This window comes from Pygocentrus nattereri, chromosome 4 (genome assembly GCF_015220715.1).
Source record: "Pygocentrus nattereri isolate fPygNat1 chromosome 4, fPygNat1.pri, whole genome shotgun sequence".
Lineage (NCBI taxonomy): Eukaryota > Metazoa > Chordata > Actinopteri > Characiformes > Serrasalmidae > Pygocentrus > Pygocentrus nattereri.
This window is the reverse complement of record NC_051214.1, coordinates 15,534,214-15,560,716: the sequence shown is the minus strand read 5'-3', so window position 1 is coordinate 15,560,716 and position 26,503 is coordinate 15,534,214. Positions and strand designations below refer to the sequence as shown.

Genomic DNA, 26,503 nt, shown 5'->3' with positions numbered 1-26,503 from the left:
GTCAACTCAAATTACAAAAGTATGTTTATCACATATTCAGGCCACTTTGAATTTTTGAAATTTGAAGCTTCTACTAGCTTGTTTTCCTCCTTCTCTCAGTACTCTGAGATTAAGACATTTAACTCCCTGCATTTCTGTGAAGTCATTTGCATCGACCTGCTAATGCTGATTATGACTGCATTCTCGCTTTCTCAGTCGGAAGATCTTGGAGCATGCTCACAGTTTGAGGCAAGTCGGAACGCCCGCAACATGATGCCCAGCGCCAGCTGTGGTGTGTTTCCAGAATTCTCTTTGCGAAAGCCCTCATCTGAGACTGACATTGAGAACTGGGCATCCAAGCACTTCAACAAACACACACAGGTACTTGGACCTTCCGTCACATCCACATATGAGCATTTAGATCAATTAGGCCAAAACAATGTATTATTGATCTTTATTAATTTTATTTAAAAAATAATTTAACAGGTATTCAGTCAATATTTTAAATCCAAAAAAATTATGGGACCCAAAATTTTGTCATTACAAGGTAATGTGTCCCTTTTTGTAGCTTATGGTGTCCTTGAAAAATCTAATTCATGCAATTTTCCACTTACCCCACTGACCGTCAACCAAGACATGTTTCTGTTGCTTCTTTTCATAAATTATATAACTGTTTAAAGTTGAATTTTAAAGGTGAAGATATTTATAAGTAAATCTTGGCTGATTGACTACATATGGGACTGAGTAGGAATAGTGTAAATTTGAGTTTTCGCCGAACCATTCTTTTAAATGAACCAAATAGTTTTGTAGTCTATTGGTGGGTAGTGCTATGTGCTAACATTACCAATGAAGTCCCATTGAAATCTATTGTTTTGTTTGTAATTGCTTGGCAAATGCTTGGGGCAGACCACTACAAACATTCAAAATCTGATGTTAGGTAAATCAAATATAGGTTATTAAAGACAGTATCAGTTAATGATAAAAACCTTCAGCTGACAACGTTGAGGTTGTGTGGATCACTGTTTTGTATTGTCTCACACATCTATCCATGTGTCAGGGTCTCTTCAGAAGGAAGGTGTCTATTGCTAATATGCTGTCCTGGAGCAGCGAGCCCATCAAGAAGCCTATGATTGTAACCTCCGACCGTACAGTTAAGCGTGAGGCTGTGGAGCTCTTCAAACTCATACAGACATACATGGGTGACCGGCGGGGAAAAGGTGAGCCTTTGGCCGTGGCACTGGAGGTGGCTGTCCGGGGCTGGAGTAACCAGGGCCTACGAGATGAGCTCTACATCCAGTTATGCAGGCAGACCACGGAGAACTTTCGCTATGACAGTCTGCAGAGGGGCTGGGAGCTAATGGCCATCTGCCTGGCCTTCTTTCCTCCAACACCTCGCTTCCATAACTACCTAGAAGGATACATCTACAGACACATGGACCCTCTCAATGACACCAAAGGTAGAGCCCACACACAAATATCTACTAGAGCCTGGCTGATATAAAAACTGATTCCTATTTTTAGGGATTAAAATTATGGTAATATATCAGTTGATATCATTTATGGTCAGAAATGAAACAACTAACTACCAAATATGATTGTCCCCTCTCAGTTGTTACTTTTCATAAACTCAGACAAACAGCAAAAATGTACAATCTTAAATAATAGTAATATTGTTGCACTGAGCTTCCCTTTATTCATAGTGGCTTTGATTATTTCTTTTAATTAGCACTGTTTTTCTTATTTTTCACAAGATCTGTTTGCATTAAGTTTTTTGGGTAACATTTTACTGAAGGCTAGTATTTGCAAGGCCACAAGACAGTAACCTCTTCAAGTCTGTGACAAATTATGCTTGTTAGAGTAAGCCTTTATAAATGTTTATATGGCTTTATGGCAAGTGTCCTGAAAGACTTAATTATGTGATATGCAGCCTTATGAATGTTGCCCTTCAGTAAAGTGTTGCCATTTTTGTTGTTGTCAAGATGGGCATAAAATCACAAAACTATTAAAATCCACACAAATGAAGCCCAAGCAGTAAATGCAATACACATAGTATAACACAAGCTACTTGGAAGTTTGTGAAGCTTTTTTGCAGATAAATCCATGTAATCCTTATAAATTTTATCAGCTAAATAATACTCGAATGCATGAATACCTACTAAACTAGTTCTGCCCTTTTACATACTGTTACATTGACATAGGTTGGTATTTGTTTGTATGTGTGAAGGAGTGGCCATCAGCAGCTATGCGAAGTACTGCTATCGCAAATTACAGAAAGCTGCGCTCACTGGAGCTAAAAAGGTTGGTTCTTTCAGTAGCTCTGACTTCGTGTTTCACTTTTTTTATCTACATATTTATATCTTTGCTATATATCTATAACTGTATTTTTGCTCATGTTTGTAGCATAGAGAATTTGAAGTGTTCATACGTTTTTTGTATTCACTACTGTTGCCCTAGTTCATATGCAGCTGTGGTTGTTTTTTTTTGTTTGTTTTTTTTTTTGTTCTTTGTTTTTTTTTTTTATGGCTCAGACTGCCTAAAAAGAGTTTGGGCATTGTCTATTCTGACTGGCCTCAGGGCAGTAGGAGGTCCTGGTTTTGTCTTGGTAATTAACATGATTTAATTAACATTCAATTAAAGACTAGAATTTGCCTATTGCCCTGGAGATGTCACCATGACAACAGGCAGCTCATTTAACTTGTTCTCTTTAAATAACTACAGTCAAGCCTGCTAGTGTCTGTGATGACATCATATGTGAGCTTACACATGTAATACTCAAATACAGATGTAGTCTTCCAAAGTTTCGTTTGATGTAATCTGCAGGGCTGAACTGGAGTTAAGCCATAAGTGAAATGCTACTCCGCCTCCTTTTCATCCTCTCCGTAAGACAAAGATTTTACACCCACCACCCACAGCCTCCCCTTCTTTCACACATTCTTCCACTTTTTCTGTGACAGAGGGGGGGGGTTCAGCCTTTAAGTACCACGGTCAGAACTCCAGCCTAAGCTTTTCAAAAGTTCCCTTCTGCTTAAAATTCAGTTTAAGCATAGTTTGCACTCACAAATTAGCAATTAATTATTCATTTTTGTCCATATGGGAAATTCCCATTGTAGGTTGTTCTATGAATATAACCTGTAGTGTTTATGTTCAGTGTTTTTGTGCTTTTGAGTGTGTATAATGATAGTGGTGTATAGGATGTGTATGTACATTGCATGCAGATATTTGGGTAGAAAAGTGAAACGTTTTGTTATTTTTCTAAGTGAAAATAAGTACACATCCTCTACTAAGAACACAATTCTGTACATTTTAATACACAATTGCTATGTATTTGCTGAAATTCATGTATTTAAAAACACATGAAATCTGGCCTTTGCTAAAGTGATGGTACATAGCAAATAAATAGAAACTTTATAAAATTTGTTTATAAGTTTGTTTTCCGTAGAGCACATTGTCATCACCAAACTCTGGTCCTGGAGTATCCCCTGGCCTGCACATTTTCATGTCTTCCTTCCTCCCATCATACCCACTTCAAATCATGGAAGGCTTGTTAATGAGCTGATTTATTGGATCTGGTGTGTTGGAAGTAGGGGAAAGACTCATGCAGAGCAGTACAGAATGTGCTGTACAGAACCTTTTTACTTAGAAAATCAACAAAACATGTAATTTGATAACCATATGACTATGAATGCATGTGTGTGTATCTTTGTGTGGCTGGGCCTGATTATGAGTGTGAACGATTTCATTGCCTCAGTTTTATAGGAGTGCCAGTTGCCTGTAGAGATACCAGTCTGTGAAAATGGTCTGAAATGCTGTGCGTGTGTGAGTGTGCCAGACTCTCAGCAGGGATATAAGTGAAAAACTTGCTCACTCGCTTGCTCTCTGTGTCTTTCCCTCCAGGGCTTGAAAAAGCCTTGTCTTGAAGAGATAGCTTATGCTCGTAACGCCATCTTTAGCCCCTCTATGTTTGGCTCTTCACTGGAGGAAGTGATGGCAATGCAGAAGGAGCGTTACCCCGACCGGGAGTTGCCATGGGTACAGACCCGTCTCTCGGAAGAAGTGCTTGGTTTAAATGGAGACCAAACTGAGGGCATCTTCAGGTGAGATGTATTCTTCTAAATGATTTTCTAATATTAATCTTGAAAAACAGTACTGCATATGTTAGGAATATGTCTGAAAATGTGGTGTAGCCATTTTAAGTGGTAATAGCTAATTAGATGTCAGATTTCTATAAAGGCATTACAGCCGAAAACTAGAGTTTCATATTTTACTTGTCATGCTATACAGTATTCTATAGCACAGCAGTATATGCCTTAGCTTCATCAGTTTAACAGATTTTATAACGTTTTCATTTTTTAGTTCAGTGTTATCAGTGTTAGCTGCAATACCCAGCATGCCTTTGTACATACCCAAACATATCATACAATCATTGTACACCTGTGGTGTGAACCAATCTTAACTGTTTACTGATACACTGATCTCTAACTAATAAAGACAGTCAAGCTAGTGTCAGCATAACTCGGTCGTTTAGCTTGTCCTCCTTACCAGATCACTCATTTCTGTTGTTTGATTCTGTTGTTTGATTAATCCATGCTTTCCGCTGTAATAATGATTTTACGTTATCATGGTTATCACCTACAATAAGATATATTATCCCAAGCAGTAATGTTAGCCATCTGCCTTAATACTGCATTCACCAGCCACTAACAAAAAAAAGTGTCATTACTGCAGTACCACCACCGTGTCAGTCAACTGGAAGTGGCTTCTGCCAGTGTGCTCTTGGCTTTATTTTGAGAAGTGTTGCATTGTGTGTGTCTCTCAGGGTGCCTGGAGATATAGATGAAGTTAATGCGCTGAAGTTGCAAGTGGACCAATGGAAGGTGCCGACAGGCTTGGAGGACCCACATGTCCCGGGTATTTCTACTTCTTCAGCTGCTAACCATGCCTCCAGAGAGTCAAAGGCAAAGTAGTCAACCAAATCTGATGCAAAAATGTTTGATTTGATTCTGCAGTTTTTATTTTTGTCATTTAACTCTTAGAAGCATCTAAATTATTTTTGGAGATAAAAGCATGATGTGATTTTTATTGGTTATTTCATTATTACAGCACATTGAAACATGCAGAGAAATTCTTCTGAATGTGCATATTCAGCAGAATCTCTCTGCATGTTTCAATGTGCAAACAGCAATACCATTGTCATTAAATTTAACTTTTTGGAATTGCTGTCTGTAGACTGTTAATTAGCAAAAGGTGAAATCTTTGTCATTTATTGACATTGAAACAAACAAAACAAATTGGAATTAAAGACTCAAAGCTAATAATACAGAATGTGAATCAAATATAAATATAAATATATAGTTAACATGTAAGTATATAATAACATGTAAGTAGGGTCACCAGACATCCAGGATTTTCCTCTATTCTCCTGAATTTTGGTTGATGGCCATTCCGTTGGACACAAAGTCTTGTTATCCAAGCTTTTTTAATATTAACATTTCCTTTAAGGTTTAAAATGCAGATTTTTATTATTATTATTATCATTTTCTTTATCAAATCAAACAATTTGCATACAAAGAATGAGTTTGATTGTTGCAGATTACACTCACTGCTGTACAGTTCTTTCAGAAAGGTACGCTGTTGGTGACATGTTTAGGCACTAGGCAGTACTGCAGCATAACTGAGTATATCAGATTCTATAGCTGAACTGACATCTATCAACCTTAGACTGCATCATGAGCATAGTTACCCATCTACTGAATTTAGCAAAAAATCAGGCCATTGATGAAGTGTTCAAGAATTTTACAGGACTGAGGTAGAAACCCGGCATGTGACTCTAGACTGCTAAGAGTTAAACAAAGGAAAACGTTTGTGTTCTCCTGAACATAAAAAGAACAACCTCAGTTGTTCATTCCTCTCTCTACCTTCCAAAATACTAATCTAAACCTAAACACTGTATACATAGATCTCTCTCTCCCTCTCTCTCTCCCTCTCTCTCTTCACTCACACACACCTTTAGCCTAGGGCATTTTGCAGTGCTCCATTTCTCACTGAATATAAATAGCCTAATCTCTCAGTGCATTATGGGAAAAGAAACAAAACTCCCCCTCACAAAATATTCCTCTGTGAAGCAGGGTAAACCTTTTAAATGATCAAAACCTGAAATTCACATTTCATGCTTCAGTCAGAAATTTCACAACAACAAAGTGGAAGTCCCACAGTTGAATTTTCTAGAACAGAAAGAAAGAGGCCATGGTGTCCTTCTGAAAATTGTAGATAGAGCTCTAAATACTGCGAGAAACAATTAGTTAAAAAATGATTTTCATAAAATTAAGTAGACTACCTATATTTTTGAAAAATAAAAGATCTAAAATGTTATCTTTGTGTGTACAGTACGAAAATTACTTCACTAAGTTTCTTTTTTGAAATCCATTCAGTGTTTATACAAGTTTATAGAGACATTTTTGTTAACTTGGAATTGGATAAAAAAAGTCAGTAGCCATTGACTTTTTGTAGGTGGAAAGTTGAATGCTCATAAATAAGAATGAATATTTAAGTGCAGATTTATGAAATATTAAGGCAAATATACAGTTGTCAATGAATGAAATAACTCTTGAAGTTAATCCTGCTGAAATTTACTGCAAAACATGCAGATACACACATCCATGCAGCACCACTTCTCCACATGGACACATGGTCAGTGAAGTGTTGAGTTTCAGTATTGATCAGCTAAGTTTCAGACCAGCTGTTCCTCATTAAGCAGTAGTCTCATGCTCCATTCTTATCCCTGCCTATCTTTCTCTCTTTCTTTTGTTAGCATCTTTGTTAAAGCTGTGGTACAGGGAGCTGGAGGAACCAGTGATTCCTCATGAGTATTATGAAGAGTGCATCGCTAACTATGACAGTCCTGAAGCTGCCGCCAGTGTCATTCATAACCTTCCTCTCATCAACAAACTGGTGCTCTGCTACCTCATCCGTTTCCTACAGGTCTGTCTGTCTAAACATGTATCTATCTAATTATCCGTCTGCACATTGAAATATTGCACACTTAATATACTTGATTCAAATACTGTGAGTGGTACTGAAATACTGAAAGCGTTAAGGAACCACAGAAACTCAGCCACGACGTGTCAGACCACGAAAAAGTTATAGAGTGCTGAGGCGCATAGTGAATAAAAGTCACCAACGATCTGCTGACGCGATAACTGCAGAGTTCCAAACTTCCTCTGGTATTAAAATCAGCACAAAAACTGTGTGCCAGGAGTTTTATGCCATTGTTTTCCATGGCTGAGCAGCTGCATACAGACCTTATGTTACCAAGCACAATGCCAAGCCTCGGATGGAGTGGTGAATAGCATGTTGCCATTGGACTCTGGAGCAATGGAAATGTATTCTGTAGAGTGATGAATCACACTTCTCTATGTGGTAGTCTGATGGACAAGTCTGGGTTTGGCAAATGCCAGTAGAACGTAATCATAATTGCATTGTGCCAAGTGTAAATTGTGGTAGAGGAGGGATAATGCTATGGGGTGGTTTTTCAGGGGTTGATCTAGGCTCCTTAGTTCCAGTGAAGGGAGAATGCCCTTTCTGTTGCAGCTGTGCCTCAGTGCACAAAGCAAGGTCTATAAAAGCATGGTTGGGTGAGTTTTGTGTTTGACTGGCCCACACTGAAGTCAACCCCATCCAAATTTTTTGGGAAGAACTAGAACAGACATTACGAGTTAGGCCCTCTCATCCAACATCAATGTCTGACCTCACAAATGCTCTTCTGGGTGAATGGGCAAAATTCCCACAGACACTCCAGTATCTTATAGAAAGCCTTCCTAGAAGAGTGAAAGCTGTTATAGCTGCAAAGGGGGATCAACTCCATATTAATGGTAATAGTTTTTAGAATGGGAGGACATAAAAGCTCTTGTAGGAATAATGTGTAGGTGTTCCAGTTCATTTGTCTATATAGTACTATATCTATATATCAGCTTACATAGGAAATATGGTATGCTGTTCTGTGAGTTAAAATTATTCAAAGAATGATCAAATATTCATGATAAATGCTGCTTTAGATGTTGGTCTGTGTAATTCATAACTCAAAGCATCCACTCAATATACTTCATAAAGTTCACACTTAAACTAGAGAAAACAGTTTTTCTTTTGAAGGAATAATTTGCAATCAAACATAACATATCCCAGAATGTTATATTTCAATACTTAGCACATCATAAATCTTTAACTATCTAATTAGATCTAAGTAGAAAATGGATCAAATTTGCTTCAAAATAGCTTGATAGGCATGGCCGTATTAAGTTACCATATGTTTATTTACAGTATCTGTCTAATAATCAGATAACAAATCATAACTGAAGAGTATTCTAATGAATACATCAATCTTGAGCTCCTTTAATACAAATTTCAAACTATATTCTCACTAGTTGCTGTTGTGAGGGTGTAAAGAAACAAAAGCTGAAAAAATAGAGTTAAGTCAGTTACTCTGACAATGTTTGTCTTTCACAAAGGAGAAAGTGCATCTTTTCAGGCACATCTTCACTTCCTCTGTCTCACAGTGATACCATAACCCTTCTTCTTTGGACAGACATATTTTTCTATGCTTGCCAATGTTTAATGTGACATGCTCAGTAGAAGTTGATTTCGTGCTTTTACAACCAAAGAATTAAGCTTAAGGTGGTCCAAAAACTTGCAAAAATGACCGCTGCTACAAAGCATGTGTAAATATAGCTAATAAGGAGTGGCATTGAATGATTAAAAATGGTTTATCAAGGTTTTTCGGTAAATGCAGTGGTTACATATAGAACCATGAACATTTAACGAATGATTTCAATGAATAATTAATTCACCATGTTGTAAAACCTGTTGTATATGGTTCTTTGTAGAAGGATTTATATAGCATCAAGGCGCATCAATTTATATACAAGTCAAGGAGGGTTTTTGGTAATATTTTTTTCTAGGAGTGTGCCCCAGGTTTTAGTTTACATATAGAATTATTTGAAATGGCTTACCTAGCCATGTGCAGAATGAGCATTCCTTGAAGTCTGTCTCAATAATTGCCTGGTTCTCTTGTACTTTTCTCCAGGTGTTTGCTCAGCCTGCAAATGTGGCGGTCACTAAAATGGACGTGAGTAACCTGGCGATGGTTATGGCCCCAAATTGCCTGCGCTGCCTGTCCGATGACCCACGCATCATCTTCGAGAACACACGCAAAGAGATGAGCTTCATCCGGGTCCTCATTCAGCACCTCGATACAAGCTTCATGGATGGAGTTCTATAGCCCACAACACACACATACACACACAGAAACACACATACTCACATATACTGAAAACACACATCTATATACAAATACTCCTGCCATGCACACATATACTATATACACAAAAAATGTGAAACAATTATGAACAAGCAAAACTCTTAGCCAATCTCTGTAGTCAACTGTAGAGCAGTTTGAATTGGCATGACCCATGATTTACTACACTGACACACACTCACCAAAAGCACAACTTTAAACTCTCTCACAATCAAATACTCAGATACACATTTACAGGACTGCACATGCATTCCTTTTCTGCCCCTTTATGATTTCTGAATGTGGTTGAATGGAGGTGTCTGTCAAAGTAATAGCAGTGACTTTGTGTGTGTTTCTGTGTGTATGTGTGCAATTCTGTCTGTTACTGTTTTTTAACTTGACTGACCTATATAACAGTCTACTTGATTTTATATGATTAATTTATTTTTTATTTATTTTAACATGTGTTTATAACTACTGCCTTTTTGAGACAATTTGTCAGCCTCATTTCCAGTATGGGTGTGTATGTCTGTGTTTTTGTATGAGTGTGTTTATCTGTATGCATCTGTGCATGTACAGTATGTTTCACCTAATTGATCTATCCATGCTTGGCCTACAAATGTTATTTCTTAGCAACTGTTGCAAGATCAAGGTTTATAGAACTGTGGCAAGAATGAATTTAGGTTGGATTTCCCATTCAAAACAAAGTTGAGACAACATTCTAGAATGGTGTGACTGAGAAGAACATTCTAAAAGGGGTAAAGGGGGAGGATTAACTTTCACATATAGTGTGAATGGGAAAGAGCGCTCAAGAACAGTATGAATGGGGAGAATATTCTAGAACATTTAAATGGGAAGAACTATATAAAATTGAAGTTTTAGATGTCCAGAAGGAGAAATGGAACAATGGCCAAAGTAAAAGAAAATTATGGAGAACCATCTAAACCATCAAGACTTAAGTGGAGAATAAATCTCAAGGCATATTACATGCCAAAAATCTGTAAATAAACAATCACTGCCTATTGTTACATTGTTATAGTCACTTACCATTGGGCTGGTAAAGTGGGCTTCCTCAAATGCCATCCAAAAAGACAGAAATCGCATTTCATTTTCCTTTTCCTTCTAATTCGGTCATCACCAAAATGCAATAATACATTACAGTTTTGTTTAAACTTGAACCAAACTCATTTAGGTGGTTAGCCTTCTTTCCTGGTAGCCAGTAAAAGAGGTGTAGTTGCCAATTACCAGGATTTGGTAGTACATTACGATGAGGTTGATTTGAATAGGACTCCTGTTACTGAGGGAGCTCCAGGTATGACATTAAATCATTGAATTATTACTTAGCAAACTTGTAAAAACTGCAGACATTTCAGGTTTGCACTTGTTTAAAATCATTTTGTAGGTAATTACTCAAACTAAAGCACCTCCTGAGGTAAATCAGATCCAGCTTGAATATGGCAGAAATGTCTATATTTTAAGAAAAAGTAAAAATTTCACATTCAGTTGAATGGTGAATAGTGGCTGTAAAGCTGGCCTTGACATTACAACATTTGCTATGAAAAAATGCTGTGGGTGGAACATTGATATTTTTTCTCACTTCCTTTTGACTGTTTTATCATACCACTTTGTATGACGCACTGTATGGTTATGATGGAATGCCACCTTACCCCACCCCACATAACCCAACCTCCACCAAGATCTCAACTACACATGCATAGGCCCTACACACACACACACACACACACACACACACACACACACACACACACACACACACACACACACAGGTTAGGCTCGGTGCTTATAATAAAAACACACACTGCCATAAACACAAGAACGGATACACAGTGTCCTCACTTCCCCTCAGGAGAAGCAAAAAAGAGAGAAAGAATGAAATGGTCTGAAAGAGAGAGATTGAGTGAGAGAGAGAGAGATCAAGGCAGACAAATAAAATAAATGATGTAAGTTTGGTTTTTCCACTCTTCTGCACATTGAAATGTCATGGCCACCATTTTCACCTCCTCATATCTATAAAATATGACAAAAAATAAGAATAAAAAAATATTTAAAAAAAAAACACTAAAAATAAAAAAACAAAAAAATATATAAAACATATAAAGGAAGTAAACAAAAAGTAATGTCACAAAATAGAGGAATATTGCAATATTTGACAGGAAGTGAGCCTGAGTACAGTTCTCATTTTAATAACACAAAACTCAACCATTAGCAGAAACCTGTAGGGTAAATAAAAGATCAAAGATTAAAACATTATGAAGAAACACTTATAGTGTGTGTTCTAATTAAAACCAACCAGTGAAAAGTATCTGAGAGTGAGCGCTGAGAAATGAAAAGATAAAAGGCTCCTGAGCAGATCACTGTGACCAGCATCCTCAGAGCAGAACCCACCACACACATACTGACTTGCACACACTCATGCACACATACTGTGAGCACTCACAGCTCACCCAACACACACAAACACAGGATAGGCAGGTGTGTGCAGCAAGTGGGAAACTTTCTGCTTGGATGCTCGTCTTCTCATGCTCCTGTCTCAGATTATGATGGTTTTATTCTGTTAATGGAGCCATGCTGATGAACCCCCTCTCCCTCCTTTTGTTCTGAGGTGTAATGGTGATTCTATAAGGTGGGTTACGGTCTAACTGAACATTGTTTAATAAACAATTCAAAGAAGACAATGTTATGATCCATTTTTTAAACAGAATTCCACTGTTTTTTTTCCCCAAAATGTATGCCTATTACAGTTGATAAAAGGGGAATCCCACTGATTTTTCTACATTTCAGCATGATAGTTATTGACAGGTAAGCAAAGTAATTCAGAGTGGTTTGCTGTAAAGTGGTTTGTTGTAAAGAAATGTATTGTTTTCTTTACAATGTTGTTCATAGGAACCAGGGGGCATGATGTCGACAAAGCAAATATAGACATTTTATTTACTATCCAAAACTACCAGTGAACTTTGAGTAAATTAATTAATTAATTGATATGTGTTCAAGACCAAAGGCTTATCTCAGAACCATTGTAAAACAATACCTCAGGCATCTAGTAACATATTCTTAGCTCATTTATGTAATAACTTCAAACTTTGAATCTGTGAGGGATGTATGGTTTCCATCACCCCCACTGTGAAAAATTGACTTGATATGTTTCTCTACAGTAACTCCATTTAAAATCAAACCACGCTGAATTACGTTGTTTATGTTTTAATCATCAAATCATTCGGAAATTTTGATAAATTGGTGGAATTCCTCTTTAAGATGTAAACAGAGTCCTCCAGAGTAATTTGATGTGAAATGGTGAATTGTAGAGAAGCTTATCAACTCAGTCTTGTCCCTTTTTTTCGAAGCTACCAGCTTTTTAGGTGACTTGCTTTCAGTTTTTCAAAAAAAAAGAGTATTTTTCCATGCTTCAGTCTCAGAATTTGGTTTCATCAAAAACATCTCATGAAAAAAGAATGGTCTTTGACAACACTGTACTGTATGTCTTCTGAGTTTCTATATGTTTTGTTAATAATGTTAAAACAGTAGTAAATCAGAATAAAGACGTCATCTTTGGCGTCTATTTTGCCTTGACAATGACAATGACAATGACCCACATGTCTCTCTCCACCATGAATGGAATTTAAAAAGGCCAGAACTTTTTTTCAAAGCTATTGTATAACAACATCTCAAGCATCAGGCAACAAATTCGTAACCACTCGACAAGGACTTAACTTTCTGTGAGGTAGCTTTGGGAGACTTGCTTTGGATGTCTGTTCTATCACCACCAGTGTGAACAATTCTGATTAGGTTTCTCTAGAACACAGCATGTCACATCCAGCCACTCTAGATGACTTTCTTTACATCTGACATTATTTATTTATGTAGAATTTTTTAATTGGTGAAGTTCTCCTTGAACTTGCTCATGAACACACGCACACACAAAAAGATGTGATGGTATAATATGGTCAAATATACAGACCAATTATATATACATATATATATATATATATATATATATATATACACACACACATATATATATATATATATATATATATATATATATATATATATATATATATATATATATATATATAATGTTGTAATCAACATGAGATGTTAAGATAATGTTCGTTATAGCGCATATGTGCATTATGTGTGCATTATATGTTGAGAAAATTCTGGTTCAACTTCAAATGAACTGTCTTAGTGATACCTCTCCAATCTAATAGGGGGCAGTGGCGCTCCGTATACGTTACGTTCGCCTACAGTACGGTACACGTTGTATTTACCTATGGATTGTGTTGCCAAACGTGTAGGAAATCCGCCATGAGTAAGGAGTTTTATCCTTGTTAAGTCAAGATGAAATGAAGCAATGACGTTGATGAATGAGTCACATTAAATCCTGACACACAGATGTAGAACTTGAATTGATACATTTTGTTTAACAAACGTTAAGTTGAAGACTGTGTGTCAACACACACACACACATTTTCCAAGCCTCACCCTTCTGGGTCGCGGGGGGATGTGGAGCCTATCCCAGCGGTCAGTGGGCGGAAGGCAGGAAAAACCCAGGACAGGTCGCCAGTCCATCGCAGGGCAGACAGACAGACAGATACATTGCATGTGTCTACAACAGATGTATAATGTGGAATCGGGCCCTCTATGTTCAAAGCTACTATATAAGGGATCTTCACGCATGTTTTTCACTGAATCTGAAATACAAAATCTTAGTGTGTGTGATGACTATGCAAAAAAAGTATCTACATTAAATTTTTCGAAATCATTTGAGCACAGCAGCTACCCTCTACATCGTGTGAAAATGTATTATAAATGGGCCAAGAGAAATGTTTCAAATTGTATTAAAATAAAAATAAGTTATAAGTGAAAATAAAAATATATTTACAGCATCTTATTAAAAGTAAACATTTGAACTTTTTCTGTAGTTACCATTTTGTAGTTGCTAGTTTTCTTATTTCCTTAATAATAATAACAATAAGAAGAAGAAGCAGAAGAAGAATAAGAAGAACAGGCTCGACAGTCGGGTGAAGGAGTCTCAGTAGGCAAACCTGTTCGGCATTGACTGTTCCAGGATGTACACTCAAAAAAGGACTCATGAGCACCGCCCAACATGCAGAGGGGCAGTGGGAGCGTCCCAGCGTCACCCAATAGTCTTGTAGACTTGCACGCGTAATTTGCTATGTATCTGGCAACCCGGGAAGAGAGCTTAGTAGTAGGCAAGTGTGCGTCTTGACTTAGCTGTTCGCCTGGAACGTACCGGTAAGTTAGACATACATCGTTCCTTTATACGTGTCATAGAAACTATTTGGTCCTCCTAATGGAAGAAATTGGTTTTTGTTTAGATACTTGGGAATAGTACAACGACTTCCACAGTCTCGGTTTGACCGGCCTGTATAGCTTCTAGGATTTAGTAGTTAGCAAGTTAGCTAGCTAGCTCGATGGGAACAATCCGTTACTAAGAGTGTAGTTAGGTTAAGTAATGTGGTTACTCCGATTTGATCATTTACCTACGCAATGTCAGGGCTTCAAACAAACCTCAGTGGTGTGCTCATGCTTAATGAGAGCATAGCGCTGTGGACGAGCTAAGCTATTTTAAGCGACTCTTTATTTTCATAGATATAACTACATGGCAATTACCTGTTCGTTACAATTCAGAATACCGTTAACGTTAACCTTAGTCAATTAGCTAGTATACATGAGCTGTGTAAGTGTGGGTGGGTAGGCGGTGTATCGAATGCTTCTCTACCTGCATGTTCCGTGACGTCAACGAAGTCCGGGATAACATACTCCCGGTAACAACAGGTGGGAAAGTACAGGTATGACGTGGCTCGTCTTTTTGTAAATTAGGCACCAGTTTGGCTGCATTGCAAAACATTTGAAGGTCCTGTCGGAAAAACACGTTTAATGATCAATGATGGTTTACGTCTAGTCTAATACGTTGTGGTGTATTTCTAAGCACAAGCACACTTATTAGTTCAGTTCATTTCAGTTCAGAGTACTTTATTACTCCCAGAGAGGGCAATTCATTTACAGCCTTCTCGTCCATACTCACGACTATACATATATACACATATATACACACACACATATATACTTAAAAAAAATAATTACCTTACATATGTCTAACACCACATAGTGTATTATTTATTTATGTATTTATCTAAGACAACAAATATAACAATCATTTAGAAAAAAAACTATTTTCCGCATTTAATAGCTAAATAAAAGTAAAAGATAGCAGAATGAATATAAGACTTGGAATAGCGATTTGTTCTACTGAAGGGCATAATATAACGCTGACATAATGGCATTACAGTAAATTCGCTGGACAAAATGTGATCACATTGAGTCATAATTCCTCTTGCTTTCTGAGCCACTTGTTTCTCCCACAGGGAGACCAGGTCTGTCTGTCGGACTCCAATTATCTTTGAACAGATTTTTACAACACCCCTTCAGGCTATTCTTGTCCCTCACCGACACCCTACTAAACCAACAAATAAACAAGAAAGTTAAAACACTTTCAATAAAAGACTTGTAGAAACGGAACAATACGGTATGACAAACATGAAAAGAATTCAGCTTACCCAATAAATGAGTTCTTTGTTGACGCTTCTTAACAACCAGCTCTGTATTCGCATCAAATTTAAGTTGGGAGTTGAATACTGTCCCTAAATACTTATGTGTCCACAATTTGTACCTTTTTTGGTTCCTTTTTATTTGAAATCAATAATTAATTCCTTAGTTTTTGACACATTAAGGTCAAGAAAGTGCTCATCACACCACATAACAAAAGCAGGAAGAGCACAACCATGATCTGACTCTGAGCCCTGAAGAAGAGATAATAATACAGTATCGAATATTTTACAAGACAGCTGCCCTCTCTAGAACCCCTGCAGTTGTCTGTATACATAATGAAAAGCAAAGGAGACAGGACACAACCCTGAGGTGCACCCATATTTAAGACCATAGTGCTGGACATACAGCCATTCACCCAAACTTGCTGAATTCTGTCAGTCAAAAAGTCTAAAAACAACACCAGCAGCTGATCAGGTAGTTTAAAATAAGAAGCCAGCTGCTCAATCAAAGTATGAGACTGCATCTTATTAAAAGCCGAAGAAAAATCAGCAAATAAGAGTCTCACATGAGAGTGGGGTCTCTCAAGGTGCTTATACACCCTATCAAGGATAAAAAGTTTTGCATCTTCTACACCCTTACCAGCTTGGTAAGCAAACTGCAAAGGATCTAATTTGTTACCAATGAAAGAGACAATTATATATTTTTAAAATCTTTTCAAAAATTTTAATAACCAGGGCTGTGAGTGCAACCGGTCTAAACTCACTTAATTCCTTAGCGTTTTTCAATTTTGGAATAGGTATTATCGTGGGTGTTTTCCAGATTGTAGGTATCTGACCACATTTAATACACAACTGGAAAAGTCTTGTGAAGACCAGCTCAGTGAGGTTGACACAATGATGCAAAATGTGCCTATAAATGGCATAGGAGCAGCAGCTTTGTTCATGTTCACCCTCCTAAACAGTTCTGTAACACATTCCTGAGTTATCACAATCTCATCCAGAGATACAAGATACCCGAGAGAAATTCTAAGTTTAGACACATTCTTAGAAAACTCAGGCCTTTCAAAACGTGAAAAAAACGTATTGAAAACATTTGGTAATTCAGACTCATCCACTCCGTTAATCCTAATAGACTGTTGTGACTTGTTTACTCCTTGGTTAACAGAGGCCATTTTTTAATACCTTGCCAGGCTTCTCTTAAATTACCCCTGCTATACTGCCTTTATATCTTTTCCCTATATCTTATTTTTGTCTTCCTAATTTTATTCCATACATCTCTGGAGATAGGCTTTTTCTCCAGCGAATTTCCAATAAAAAATCCTTTACTTTTTATTGAGTATTGTTTTGAGCTCTTTCGTTACCCAAGGTATTTGGATAAATAACATCCTTTTTAGTTGAAATAGTGGGCAGTCGTGGGCTGGAGGTTAGGGAACCAGCCCTGTGACCGGAATGTTGCCAGTTCGATCCCCTTGGCTGACAGTCCATGTCTGAAGTGCCCTTGAGCAAGGCACCTAGCCCCCAATTGCTCCCCGGGCGTCGAGGATAGGGCTGCCCACTGCTCCGGGCAAGTGTGCTCACTGCCCCCTAGTGTGTGTTCGTGTGTGTTCACTAGTGTGCCTGTATGTGGGTGTCTCACTGCATGGATGTGATAAATGCAGAGGTCTAATTTCACAGTGTGCAAACACAGTGACAAATGGTTGTTAATTCTATTCTAGTGATGTCAACACAAAATGTAATGTAAGATGAGACCGTATCAGCTAGTTCATTAATATCATCACAAGCATCATAGAAACATTGCCAGTCTGTATGATCAAAATGTGCTTGGAGAGAGGAAGTACTGTCTTCTGACCTAATATTTACTGTTCTCACCTTGTGCTCAAGGCATCTGAAGGAAGGTTTGTACATGGGCATCAGATACACACTATTGTGATAGGTTGCCCCGACAAGGATTTATAAGCACCAGTCAGAGAACCATAACAAAGATCAATCATGGAGTTTTTTGTGTAGTGGTACAACTCACATTTTGATCATACGTCCTAAGAGTTTTGTCCAGTTTACAATGGTTAAAATCACCGGAATAAACTTTGGAGCATCCAGACAAATTGAGTCCAACCTGTACATTACATCAGCAATCAGCTGGGTTGCTATTACCAAGAGAAATGGTGTATACAAAGAACAGTGTGCCTCACTACCCAGTATCTTCCTAGATTTTTTTCTTGTTTCGTTGTTTTTTATTGTTTTTATTTGTTCTTGTGCTTAGCGATCCGTAACAATCCACCTAGCCCTCCCAGTTCAAGTTATGGATTTTCTTGAAAAAAGAAAAGCAAAATTGAAAACATCTATGAAATTCAATGGATCTTGAAAACCCTATAGCTCTAATCCAATTACTTTTTCAGTTGAGTTTTTGCTGCATTGGGTTGAAATTGCACTGAATATCCAAGAAACCCTAAGCATAATTTGCAATATGTATTCATGTAAATAGTTGCTGTTGAATGTTTCAAATAATAATTTTACAGAAATATTGTAACAATTTATTGAAATTGGCTAACTTTTCTTTGTATAATTTGTCAAAATCACAGTTTTTAATTTCTATCAAATCTTTCTCTACCTGATCACGTCTCCACTGCAGAATGATGTAACTCTTGCAAGAGTATAAGACTCTTATATAAGGGAATATAAGGGACTTCAATGCAAACTGACTGAGCTATACTTGTTTATAGAAGTATGTAGTAAAACGTTGGGCCCACAAGTGGCTATTTAAAGGGTTAACCAGGTGGGTTTTTTTTTCTCTTTCTATCTGCATTAGATGGAATCGAAAACTGGGACCATGCGTGTGATGGTGACCGGAGGGAGTGGTCTGGTGGGCAAAGCGATACAACATGTGCTAAAGGAGGAAGGAGGAGCAAGAGAAGGAGAGGAATGGATCTTCCTGTCCTCAAAAGATGCCAATCTAATGTGAGCACTGCTCTTTCAAAAAACACATATTTTACCAAGGACTGTGATCACATGACAGTTCAACTTGTTCTTGATGTTTCCTGAGTGTCTCATTTTGCTTTGTATTCACTGTTCTTTGTAAGTATTGCTTCATAATATTTATAACTATACATTATTGACCTGCATGAGATTGTGATTATATAGCTATATATTGTAGTCAAGATACACAGCACACAGCAAAAACACTGATTGGTTACATTTTTTCGGTTTGCGATCTCAGCATTGTCAAGGCTAATAGTGGCATAACTATTAATAAACTATATTACACACCCCTAGTTTATTAGCATATTCCCATTCTGTCCATGTGTTGTGACATAAACATGTTTGTCGTGTTTTTAGGAATGCAGATGAGACAAAAGCTCTCTTTGAGAAACACCGTCCAACACATGTCATTCATCTGGCAGCTATGGTGGGCGGCCTCTTCAAAAACATGAGACAGAACTTAGATTTTTGGGTAAAGCACACACACTTACAGACATAAAACATTACTGCACTGGTCTTAAATAATGATTGAATACATGAATGTGCCTACTGTATTTTATTTCAGAGAAACAACATGTACATCAATGACAATGTGCTGCAAGCAGCTCATGACTTTGATGTCTTAAAAGTCGTCTCCTGTCTGTCCACCTGCATCTTCCCAGACAAAATCACTTACCCCATTGATGAGACTATGGTTTGTATCTTAACCTACATTTTCATGCTTCATTTTCAAACTGTGCAACATTTCTGCAAGTCCTCAAAACAAGTATAGCAGTTTTGTTTTTGTTCAGATTACAGAACAAAAAAGAAGTTAGTTTGGCGATACTTTTTAATTTGATGACGCTTGATGCTCCACCTTGAGTCCCCTAGGATATTCAAGACACACTCACAGTGGAGACAACACAAAATGATATATCCTTAAACATCAAACTAGCAGTCCCTTCCATATCTGTCTCCACCCTCATACTAGAGAACAGCAATCCCAACCTACAATATAGTCCTGTTAATATAGGTTGACATATTACATATTAAGACTGTAACTGTAGCTCCATGACAATTGCAGTTCTTGCTTTTTGTTGGTTGGTAACCATACAGGTGATTGAATGTCATATAAGAAATATTTCTGTTGTTCTTCTGAAGTAATGTGCTTGTTACAGTGGTGAACTACCATTAGTGCAGGTAGGGCAATTGCATTGGCAAATTTTACATCCATGACTTATGACTAGCTACAACAATGTGATAATATGGTTTAACTTTAAGCCTACATTGGAGCACCAACTTGGTTAAAACAGCAAGTAAAAAAGCATATTACATTATGCTTTTTTATCTTTTGGGCACATTGGGGACAGTAAGCTACAAGTTACACCACTGGCTTTTTATAAGTGTTTTACACTGAACTGAATTTGATTTGGAAGAACTAATTTCTACTTTGATGGCTGAAGTTGCTTTTTTGAGCAGCTTTGGTCTGCACAAGCATGTTAAATGACTTGAAAATCAAATGCACATACATATAGTCATATGCAAAAGTTTGAACATCCCCAGTTAAACTAAGTGTTTTGTTGATCTTTAAAACGTTTCATTTTTAGTGCACCATTTGTACAAACTCAACATTTTGGGGAAAATAAATAATGTAATATATGATTTTTTTATTTGAATTTTTCCAGTATGTTAGTCTCAGGGGATAAACATTAATTGCACATTATAATATGCCAACATGTATTCTTTGTAAAGGATGTATATTTACTTTGACTTAGAAAATTAAAAAAATGTAATCAGACCACGGTGCCCAAACATTTGCAGAAGACTGTATATTTGTATAAAGTTAATTATTTTTGGTTAGCCCTTCATCTCCTTCATGTTTGGTTTGTCTATCTCAGATTCACAGTGGTCCTCCTCATGACTCAAACTTTGGTTATTCATATGCCAAAAGAATGATTGATGTCCACAACAGGTCAGTAATGAGATTTTTGTTAATAAAATGTTTATGACCATGTTTTCTCAACCTGTACAAGATCTTGAGTTTAGGCTAATTGTAACAATTATACCACAGTCCCGACCACACAGTGTGATCGGATGAAAAGCAACCCAGGTTGTTATATCTGATAGCAACATTATCATTGACCCTTATCATTTAACACTGCTTGGTAAGTAATACCAGTGGTAATTGTACTCTAATTAAGATGGGACTACTTTTTGTGAATTTATTAACAATATACCACCGCTATCAGGAAAAAAGCGTATCTCCATTTTTATCGTTTATTTTTCTCTGTGATTTGAACACAGTGGCTGTCCTTTACGTTCTGTGAAGTATGTCATTAAAATGATCTGTTTGCATAAAATCAGCAGATTCTTCAAGTTCATCTGCTATGGAAAGTAACCTCACTTAGCACGTTTGGCTCATGCCTGTGTTCTTTTGTTCTGCTGTTTTAAGTTTTGCCTATGCTATGAAAGTTTCCACATTTACACGTAGCTAGAGTAAGATCATCTCCACAAATCTGCCTGATTAGCTACATCATTTGTCAGCTGGGGACCACAAGCAGACATAATAAAACCTTTATCTTGTTACTGAAGTTTCCTGGAGTACTATGTGGCCTCTTTGCAAAGTAGAGATTATGCATGCGACAGGAGACAACACAGACCAAGGAAGAATAAACAGTGATTTAAAGGTTGTGTTTTGTTGTGGGTTTTTCTAAACACAATATTAATTTTGATGTTTTTTTACAGGGCCTATTTTACACAGTACGGTCGGAGGTACACAGCTGTTATACCTACAAATGTGTTTGGTCCCCATGACAATTTCAACATAGAGGATGGTCATGTTCTACCAGGACTTATACACAAGACCTACATTGCACAGAGTAAGTAACAACACTCTCTCTCTCTCTCTCTCTCTCTCTCTCTCTCTCTCTCTCTCTCTCTGACGCTTCCTCTTTTACACAGACTTTCACTCTTTTCTCTTGCACTTTTTCTTTTGTCTTTCTCTGTCTATAGTCTGTCTTTCACTCTGTGTCTCTCCCACCTCTTTTCTGTTTCTCTCTCTCTCTCTCTCTCTCTCTCTCTCTTTCTTTCGTCCTTCACATAAATGGGAATATCATGTAGCCAGCTGCACAAAATAAATGAATAACTACATGAAAATTGACTTGAACTCAAAAGTATCCTCCTTATAATTACAGTCTGAATCACATTGGGTTGAATGCCAGTTACCTGTCTGTATCTGTAAAAGAAATGTCAGTCAGTATTCCAAAAAGTTAACTTCATAGGATAAGCAAATCATAATGCATATTAATGTTCCAAGTAAATTTAGACTGTATATTTATTCAACATGAAATGTTCACAGCATGCCAGGTCAGCTGGCACCTTTAAATGTTTTAAAATGTCCAGTACTGTTTTGTCACTACTTAACATACCCTGAGGAAAATATGTAAGTCTGTATCAAAGTACCAATGAGAAAATTGCCCAAAGACTAACTGTAACATTTTTAAATAGATTAAATGGATAAATAGATTCTTGTTACTGAGGTGTCCACTGAAAGATGATGACACCTACCCACTGAAAGAATCACTGCAGTTGGGCATTAGAGTAACCGCCTTCAGCTATCATTACTGGTTTGGTAGTAGAGATGTCATTTGTAAACATTAAGATTGGCAATTGGCATCAGTAGAACTTTAAGGGCTCTAGTGCAAAGAACAAATACTGGGCGTGTCATATACCTTTAATAAATAGAAAAAGATAATGTAATTTGCTTGTTTACTCACCATTACTATTGCTATCTTAATCAGGCTGGTGCTTTCATATCATGGCTAATGGCTGAACTATATTAAGTTTTTAAATCTACCCTTGAGCCATTGGTTTTAATTTACATAAGTTGATATTTAAGGGGTCCAGAGGTCTCAATTGCCATGGCCCTGCATATTGGCTCTGATGTATTACAGATTGTGATTATGATTGTGAATGTTTGTCACGTTGTATACTGCAAAAAGCTGATATCACTGCAATCATGGTCTGCTAGAACTCCAAATAGTGCCTTGGTTTAGAACCAATACTGGCATCCATGGAAGCTGGAGGACTAACATTGACATCCAGACAACACAGGTTTAAATGTTCACTTAGAAGTAAACATCAGCAAAGGAAATAATCAGGAATAATAAATAACGATTATCAGGTAACACTTACCTAACCAAATATTTATTTGTGTGTGTGCACCAGAGGAGGGGACAGCTCTACAGGTATGGGGTTCTGGTCGACCACTGAGACAATTCATCTACTCACTGGATTTGGCTCGTCTGTTTCTGTGGGTCCTGAGGGAATACAATGAGGTGGATCCGATTATATTGTCAGGTACACATTGTGTATATTATTTAGATGTAATCAAACAACAGTGAAACCTAATATATGACATAAGTGTCAAATATGTTTACTGTGGAAAAATTTCTCTCTCTGTTTCTTTCTTTTTAATATGTATAATATAATATCTTTCACACCCACACATCTAGTTGGAGAGGAGGATGAGGTGTCCATTAAAGAAGCTGCAGATGCTGTTGTTAAAGCTCTGAATTTCAGAGGAGAAGTGGTTGTATCCTTTTTACTCATTCACATGATCAGTGACAAAAAAAAAACACGTAAGCATCAATATACAGGGGAAGAGATGTTTTACAGTTACAGTTTGTTATTTGTAATTTAGTTTAGCATTTCTCAGATCTAGTTCTAATGCCTAGAACTGCACTAATCTTTGTTCTACTGAAATTGGCAGAGTTAAGGCAGATTATTTAGCCTTACATATTCATATGTAAAATAGCAACTGATATAACTAAGGCTGTAGAAGACATTGAGTTTTATACTGAACGCTACCCAGCTTACTTTTGTTTTTTTTATCTGAATAGCCCTGTTACAATGTTTATCATTGTGGATAACATTTTCTAACACTACTCTCAAAAATGGGTAGACTGGCCTTGACCTTCTTTGTCCAGTATGACACTAATAAGTCTGATGGACAGTTTAAGAAAACAGCCAGCAATGCTAAACTCCGCAAATACCGTCCTGACTTCACCTTTACTCCATTCCACAAAGGTAAACATCAACACACACATACACTCACACCCACACAGCTGCAAAAGTACAGGTTGAATCTCTAATAAGCTCTAATAAGAGCATAAGAGCAGGTGTAAATGAGATCTTCATTCATACACATTGCCAGTATTGTAACAAAACTCTCTCAAAAATACCTTTACAGGAGCAAAAAAGTTCTTAACTTTGTACATTACTGTAGCAGAATTTTATTCTAAGTAATTTCGAACCACTTCCTGTTTCTTCATTCATCATTAAATGCACACAATATAATGTAAAGCTGGTATTTTTAAAATGTTATTTAATGAAAAAAAAGGTACCTTGCATCACAAAGCATTCTCTCAAGCAAAAGTGTTGATTTTAGATCTGCCACTCTTTCTTTCCTCAGCTATCAAGGAGACGTGTGACTGGTTTGTGGCGAATTACGATGTTGCTCGCAAATAAGGATCATGACACCATTCTCACTGCAAGATGATGTAGCAGCACAAACGTTGGACTTCCTGCACTGCTCAAGAGCCAGCAATGCTTCAGTGAACTACTGAATCCACAGCTCAACATTCTTAATACTGAAAAAGCCTTAAATGTACAAAGTCGATATGTTACTTTTCCAAAATCTTTATACATGTGATGGAATTATTACATTGACCAATAGATCATTATATGTCACAAGTAGTTGTACTTGGCGCTTGATACAACAATTTTTTTTTGTTTGAATGTAGAGTAGTAGGCTTTTTTATTTAGTTTTTATTTTATATATATATATATATATAGAGAGAGAGAGATACATCCACTGACCACTTTATTAGGTACACCTTGCTAGTTGGACCCCCTTTTGCCTTCAGAATTGCCTTAATTCTCTGTGGCATACTTTCAACAAGGTGTTGGAAACATTCCTCAGAGATTTTGGTTGGTTATTTGAGTTACTGTTGCCTTTCTATCATCTTGAACCAGTCTGCCCATTCTCCTCTGACCTCTCACATCAACAAGGCGTTTTTGTCCACACAACTGCCGCTCACTGGATATTTTCTCTTTTTCGGCCCATTCTCTGTAAACCCTAGAGATGGTTGTGCGTGAAAATCCAAGTAGATCAGCAGTTTCTGAAATACTCAGACCAGCCCGTCTGGCACCAACAACCATGCCACGTTCAAAGTCACTTAAATCACCTTTCTTCCCTGTTCTGATGCTTGTTCTGCACTTCAGCAAGTTGTCTTGACCACCTCTACATGCCTAAATGCACTGAGCTGCAGCCATGGGATTGCGTTGACAAGCAATTGAACAATTGTACCTAATAAAGTGGCCGTTGAGTGTGTGTGTGTGTGTGTGTGTGTGTGTGTGTGTGTGTGTGTGTGTGTGTGTGTGTGTGTGTGTGTGTGTGTGTGTGTGTGTGTGTATTATTTTGATGTTGGTTGTAAGGGGTACGTTGGCTTGAACATGGTTGTAAGGGGTATCTAATATATCAAACATGTCCTTTTTATGAATGATTGTACTGGAGCCTTATCTTCACTGGAGAAACTAGATGTTTTAAGATGAAGGATGATTTCCTTAAATCAGCTCTTAATATGGTTCTCATTTTGTGATTTATATATTGTTCTTTTGCAGGTTTCAACATACTGTAAGTTAAGCTGGGTGAACCAATAAACTGATGACACAATCAACCTTTTTTATGAGACCGCAGTTTCTTTGTTGCAATGTATAAAAGATATTTTTCTCGAATGCAGTCCACTAAAACGAGTTTGTAACTTCTAGCAGTGATGAGTGCATGATTAGCATGTCCTAAAGGAAAATAATTTGATTTAATAATAAAAAAAATGTAGAGATTATATAGGACTGAACCTCATCTACTGCAGCCATAACAGAAATGTATGTTCACAACTTTGATTTTATGTAGATTAAAAAAGAAATGCAATTCTTATACCAACTCAGCAAAGCCTGGCCTTTGGTTTAGGGCAAGGCTTCAGTAAGCTTTGAGTTCACATATAACTTCATACATGACATATTGTGTTTACTAGCACAGTTATTCATCTTAGCTATCCTATGGTTGTATGTTATATGCTCGGTTTTGAGCTTTCTGTCAGAGATCTAATATTGTGTTTTCTCTGTCAGACAACTGAATCAGCTCAAGAAGGCCTAATTAGGGAATTTTGTGAAATATGTTCAGGGAGAACACAAAAGAAACAGCTGTTGGGCTGCAGGACTATTGGGAAACGATGTAGATCAAATAAGAGACTCGAGTTTTAATGTACTTTTAGTAAGCTTTACTATTGTGTCTACCGGTTACGAATAACACTATACTTGCAAAAGTATTCGTTCATCTGCCTTCACACGCATATGAAATTACGTGAGATGCCATTCTTTATCTATAGGGTTTAATATGATGTCGGCCCACCCTTTGCAGCTATAACAGCTTCAACTCTTCTGGGAAGGCTTTCCACAAGGTTTAGAATCGTGTTCATGGTCATTTTTGACCATTCTTCCAGAAGCGACACTGATGTTGGATGAGAAGGCCTGGCTCACACTTTCTGCTCTAATTCATCCCAAAGGTGTTCTATCGGGCTGAGGTCAGCGACCAAACTTTACACTTGGCACAATGCAGTCAGACAAGTAC

At 37.2% G+C, this 26,503-nt stretch overlaps 2 protein-coding genes across 3 annotated transcripts in view; both read left to right on the top strand.

The window, feature by feature from the left end:
- Positions 1 to 11,956, top strand: part of arhgap39 (Rho GTPase activating protein 39) — a 48,196-nt gene extending 36,240 nt beyond the window's left edge. For both annotated transcript variants that reach the window (XM_037538064.1, XM_017723755.2), the window contains exons 5-11: positions 196 to 360; positions 1,037 to 1,436; positions 2,204 to 2,277; positions 3,874 to 4,073; positions 4,796 to 4,887; positions 6,788 to 6,957; positions 9,056 to 11,956. In XM_037538064.1, coding sequence (XP_037393961.1) covers positions 196 to 360; positions 1,037 to 1,436; positions 2,204 to 2,277; positions 3,874 to 4,073; positions 4,796 to 4,887; positions 6,788 to 6,957; positions 9,056 to 9,250 — 1,296 coding nt within the window. In that variant the 3' untranslated portion in view covers positions 9,251 to 11,956. The remainder of the gene's footprint in view (positions 1 to 195; positions 361 to 1,036; positions 1,437 to 2,203; positions 2,278 to 3,873; positions 4,074 to 4,795; positions 4,888 to 6,787; positions 6,958 to 9,055) is intronic.
- Positions 11,957 to 14,416: 2,460 nt separating this feature from the next.
- LOC108443227 (GDP-L-fucose synthase) lies at positions 14,417 to 24,685 on the top strand. The gene is made up of 10 exons (XM_017723746.2): positions 14,417 to 14,542; positions 18,665 to 18,813; positions 19,192 to 19,306; positions 19,400 to 19,528; positions 20,712 to 20,785; positions 21,559 to 21,692; positions 23,041 to 23,172; positions 23,328 to 23,407; positions 23,802 to 23,901; positions 24,287 to 24,685. Exons 2-10 carry the CDS (start codon positions 18,665 to 18,667, stop codon positions 24,340 to 24,342), a joined length of 969 nt encoding a protein of 322 aa, XP_017579235.1. The 5' UTR covers positions 14,417 to 14,542; the 3' UTR covers positions 24,343 to 24,685.
- Positions 24,686 to 26,503: the final 1,818 nt, after the last annotated feature.

Excerpts from the sequence above, each read along its gene's own strand:
- LOC108443227 (XM_017723746.2), top strand. The coding sequence starts at position 18,665 with ATGGAATCGAAAACTGGGACCATGCGTGTGATGGTGACCGGAGGGAGT. Across the intron at positions 19,529-20,711 it reads ACCCCATTGATGAGACTATG|ATTCACAGTGGTCCTCCTCA; the intron begins GTTTGTATCTTA and ends TGTCTATCTCAG. Across the intron at positions 23,902-24,286 it reads CTTTACTCCATTCCACAAAG|CTATCAAGGAGACGTGTGAC; the intron begins GTAAACATCAAC and ends TTCTTTCCTCAG.